General features: G+C 33.5%; 1 protein-coding gene across 1 annotated transcript; it reads right to left on the reverse strand.

Annotated features, from left to right (window-relative positions):
• Positions 1-248: 248 nt before the first annotated feature.
• Positions 249-1,046, reverse strand: LOC124930689 (protein indeterminate-domain 11-like). Its single transcript, XM_047471029.1, has 2 exons — positions 1,013-1,046; positions 249-925 (listed from the first exon to the last, which is right to left on the reverse strand). Exons 1-2 carry the CDS (start codon positions 1,044-1,046, stop codon positions 249-251), a joined length of 711 nt encoding a protein of 236 aa, XP_047326985.1.
• Positions 1,047-5,118: the final 4,072 nt, after the last annotated feature.

Raw genomic sequence — 5,118 nt, forward strand, 5'->3', positions numbered from 1 at the left:
CAAGTTTTATTTGAAAAAAGAAAAACAAAGTCAACAACTAAAACTATATAAAAATTAATCTACAACTAAAATTGAATAAATAATTAACATCTAAATGAAAATAAGCCATTGATTAGAAAAATTCAAAAGTACCCTTATTGAGATCACTCATAATAAAAGTAGCAATAACATAACAATAAAACAGACTTAAAATAAATAACAGTTGAATCGTCTTCTTTAAAGAGTACCATCATGATGAACCCTAGAACTCATTCCATTTCTTGATCAGACAGAAAAGTTGGGACATAATAATGAGAATATGGAGGAATAGGAGGGAGAGATGGTGCCTCTTTAAGCCTCCTCGCCTGGATTTCTATGATACTGAATACAGCTTCATTGTACACTTTCACCACTTCATCTGAATCTGGATCGTTCAATATGGGATTAAAAGTCATATCATATGCAACAGGTGGAAGAATAAACCCATTTGCACTTTCAGTTGCATCTTCAAGAGAAGATGATTTCTCTTGATCATCTTCTTCATCATCATGGTGTATCTCTCCTATATTTTCATAAGAACTATGTGTGCCTTCCACTTTGCATTTCTTTACGTGAGCCTTTACGTCAGCTTCGACCGCGTATAGCTTTGAGCAATTCCCGCATTTCCAGTTTTTCACATTGGAGTGTTTCCGGCAATAATGCCTCTTAATCGCTGTGATGTCGCCTAGGGCTTGGTTACGGTTGTGATGTTTGCATGTCGATTCAGGACAGACATAAACTCTCCTCGTGATTCCATTCTCCACCCGCCGTTTTAGATTACCTTCCAACTTATGGGATTTAAGGTGCATTGCAAGATTTTGGTCACGCGTAAAACCTTTGTAGCAGACGTAGCATATGAAAGAGTAAGTGGCTAACAGTCGATTCGGCGATAACGCAATCACCTCATCTGTACACAAAATTACAGTTGTAGAATGCAAAAACTCATGTTTATCATCATTTAATAAAAACAAATACTCTAGATAGGATTTCTCACCGTCAATTCCATCAGGGTTTCGTCTCCTCGCCATTTTGGAATTAATCAATAAATTTTCGATTTTACAAAGTTAAAACAGAATTCACTTAAGAAGGAGATTAAGAGAGAGAAGTTGAGGAGTGGAGACAAGAGATAGTAATAGAAGATATTTATAGGGAAAAAAAATAAAGCAACCATGGTTAAGTATAATTATTATTATAATGTAAATCCATGGAAATTAACCTCTATACTCTTTCATGAATTTTCTATTCAAGTACATAAGATTAACTTCTTTATTTTAAGTAAGGAAATTAAAAAGATTGACACAATGGAGAGCTTTTAATCCTAACTAGGGTTAAATAAATGGTAATTTTTTTAACTCGAGTTAAACCAAAAGTCAAAATGAATAGATAAGCGATGAAACGTAAAATGTAATCTCTGTTGTGATTTTAGAAATTTGAAATTTAATGAGAAAGTGTGAAAGATACGTCTCTACTATATTTATTCAAACGATAACGTTATCATTTTAATTAATATAAAAGGTGTAAAAGTAATCTTAGTTTATCATTTTTTAAAACGAAAGAATGTCATTAAATAAAAAGACCCGAAGAGTGTAAAGGATTACAAGAGTTTAGGATTCAGACAGAACAAGCATTTGCCAAAACTGAAAGAACCAACAAGATGAAAACAAAATAAACAACCAGAATAAAAACAAAAATGAAGGACGCGAACAACGAAGTTTAGAGGGCCATGAAATCAGAAATAAGGGTGACTTTCTCAGATACAATGCTCCATCTTTGACAAATCAATCAATTTCTTTCACAAGTAATAATTCGCATCCACATTCGAATGAGTGAGTTTCCATCAAAGATAATTTCATTCTAAGCAAACTCCACATCATTTCGAACCCTTGAAAAAACTGTTGAGTTTCTCTACATCCAAATAGACTTTTAGGTGAACAATCCTGACCATTTTATATTATATTAATGATGCCCAAAGACTATCTGGCTCAGATGTTCATCTACTACACCATTTTGAGACAACGACTTTGTTAAAAGAAACTATATCCTAGATATTTAGTCCTCCTTGATCCTGTATCGCTTGATCTTATCGCCTGATCCTCGTCCAAATGTGATTAGATGATCCTAAATAAATTTACACATAATTTTCTCCAATTTCATCACCACACTCTTGGGGAGAACGAATAAAGGCATCATATAGGTAGGCATATATATGTCAAAACACTCTTGATGAGAATCAAATGACCCCATTTTGAAATCAATTTGCTTTTCCAAATTGATAATTTACCTAAAATGGGTCCCAAGAAGCCTTAGAGAACGAGTTTTAGCACCCAATGGCATACCGAGATATAACGATGGGAGGACACCAATACTGAAACCCCAAACATTTACGAGCCTTGTTTTTCTCCTCAATGAAACAAAGTCCGATAGAAAGATAACATATTACCAAGATTCACCCATAGGCCGGAACATGTACCAAGTAACCAAAAGATATCAGATTCTTTTATGTGGCTTGAATCATGTAGAGTGAATCATCTGCAAAAAAGCATATGGGATATGGAGAACAGAGTCCTTCCCCCTACCCCCACACACAATCCACCCCATGGATAAGTCCAGTATTTCTTTTTCGCAAAAACCATAACTTTTTATAGAGCTTTCATGACAATAACGAATAGGATAGGAGACAACGAATCACATTGTGTGATCTCGCGAGAGCTCTCAAATTAATCATGAGAATCCTCATTCACAATAACTGAGAAATTGGTTGTCGAGACGCAAAATCTTATCCAACCAGTCAACTTTTCACCTATTCTCATTATGTTCATGGCGTAAAATAGAAATTCACAATTAACATAATCATAAGCCTTTTAATATATAACTTAACAAAATCACATTTATCTTCTCTCAAATTAGCCAACTAAATACATTTATTGGTAATTAATACCCAATCAAAGATCTAACGTCTCTTAATAAACATCATCTGATTCTAAGAGATGATTGTTTCTAGCACCCATGGAGTATATCAGCAAAATATTTTTACACGATCTTATAAAAAGAAGAAATCAATCTGATAGGTCTAAAATTCTTCACATCAATAGTTTATAGAGCCTTGAAAATGAGACAAATCAACGTAGAATTCCAACTTTTATCAAATTATAAGAAACGATAAAAGTAGTCGATAGCTTTCATAATATATTCCTTCTTAAGAAAATGTGGCATTTTCTTAAAGAACGCCAAAGTAAAACCATCGGACCCCAGAGCCTTATAGCTACCACACCCCTTAATAGCCTTCTCGACTTCCTCTACCATAAATTGAGCCTCTGCCTTCTTTTTTGCACCAAATTAATGGAGTCAAAAGTGATTCCGTCCAATTTAGGTATGTCCTTATACAGCTCTTGAAATAGATTTTTATAAAATTGAACAATACTTGTAGAGATGGTCGACTCACTTTCATCAACAACACAATTAACTGTGATTGAATTAATCGCGTTATTTTTAGCTTGTGCCTTAGAGATCTCGTAAAAGAATTTAGTATTCTTATCCCCGGGTCTAATCCATATGGCTCTACTATGTAGTAGGACCATATGGCTTAGAGCTCTTTAATTTAAGTTGTTATTATCAAAGACTTTAAAATTAAAAACAAATATCAACACACTTGAGTCTCTTGATTTTCATCTTCTATCTATTAAGAGTATTTAAAATCTTTATATACTATAACTCTTTAGTTTTCCTTATTTTTGTATAAATGCATACTCTTGTAATTACAATCATACACTTAAAATAAATTTTTAATCCATAGCAAGTTTTTTTCTACTTATCTTTTCTAACTTGGTATCAGAACCATTATTCGATTTTAACAAACCTCTATATACATGGCCTCTTCTTCATCTTCTTCCGCTTCAACCACTCATCTCTTCTACAATCTCACATCAATTAAATTTGATTACAAAAACTTTCTTCTTTGGAAATCTCAAATTTTACCTACCCTAAAAGATTATGGCCTTTATTCATACGTTACTAGAACTAATTATGTCTCTGAAGCCTTTCTTCAAGTCGATATTGCTAACAGATCTAGTGTCCACACTCCAAATCATGTTTTTGTCATCTAGGAGGAACAAGATCAAAGGATCATTTCATGGTTTCTCTCCATCCTTTTAGAATCCATTCTATCCTGGGTGGTTGGTGAATCCTACATCATATCTAAAGCCATTCAGTCTACTTTAGAACACACATCTTCCTCTCAATCTCAAGCTCGTCTTATGCAGTTTCGTCTTCAGCTCCAAATGGTAAAGAATGGCTCACTCTCGATGGTCAAATATTTGTAGAAAATAAAATCAATCATCGATAGTCTCATTGGTGATGAGAAAAGCATATCTCAACAAGATTTTATCTTTATGCTTTGGGAGGACTCGGTTCTGAATATGAATCACTCTGTAGCGGTAACTACTCGCATTGACCCCATAGCCATCGACTATAGTGTTATAAACCTTCTCATAATGAATCTTGACAACCTTAGTATCTCAACTATAATGGTACAAAAACTATTAAAATGGGCGATGATAACCCTCTTCCTATTTCTAATAATGGGTAATCATCCATTCCATGTTCCAATAAAAATATTAATCTACATAATATATTACATGTCTCATTAATCACCAAAAATCTTCTAAGTATTTTCAATTTTTGTGCCGATAATAATATCTTTTTTGAATTTATCCAAATTATTGCATGTTAAGGAGCAGGTCATAAAGAGGGAACTCTTTCGCGACACACTTAAAAATGGGTTATATCGCCTAAACTCAATGGTCAACCCTCCACCCACTCATCAAGTGCTTATTGGAACTTGTTTATCTGTCATGACATCATCGTCTTGGACACCCTTCATCATCAACATCAATCTTTATTATGTCTTCTTTTCATTTGATTATTATTGGCAATAAGAAATTAAGTTTTTATGAATCTTATCAATATGGAAAAGAACACAAATTTCCTTTTCATATTTCTCAATCTCGTTGTAAGTATCCATTAGAGTTAATACATTCTGACGTTTGTGGTCCTGCTCCTCTTTTCTCTACTAACAAATTTCGATATTTTGTCCATTTTATC

The sequence above is a fragment of the Impatiens glandulifera genome, chromosome 1 (assembly GCF_907164915.1).
Source record: "Impatiens glandulifera chromosome 1, dImpGla2.1, whole genome shotgun sequence".
NCBI lineage: Eukaryota > Viridiplantae > Streptophyta > Magnoliopsida > Ericales > Balsaminaceae > Impatiens > Impatiens glandulifera.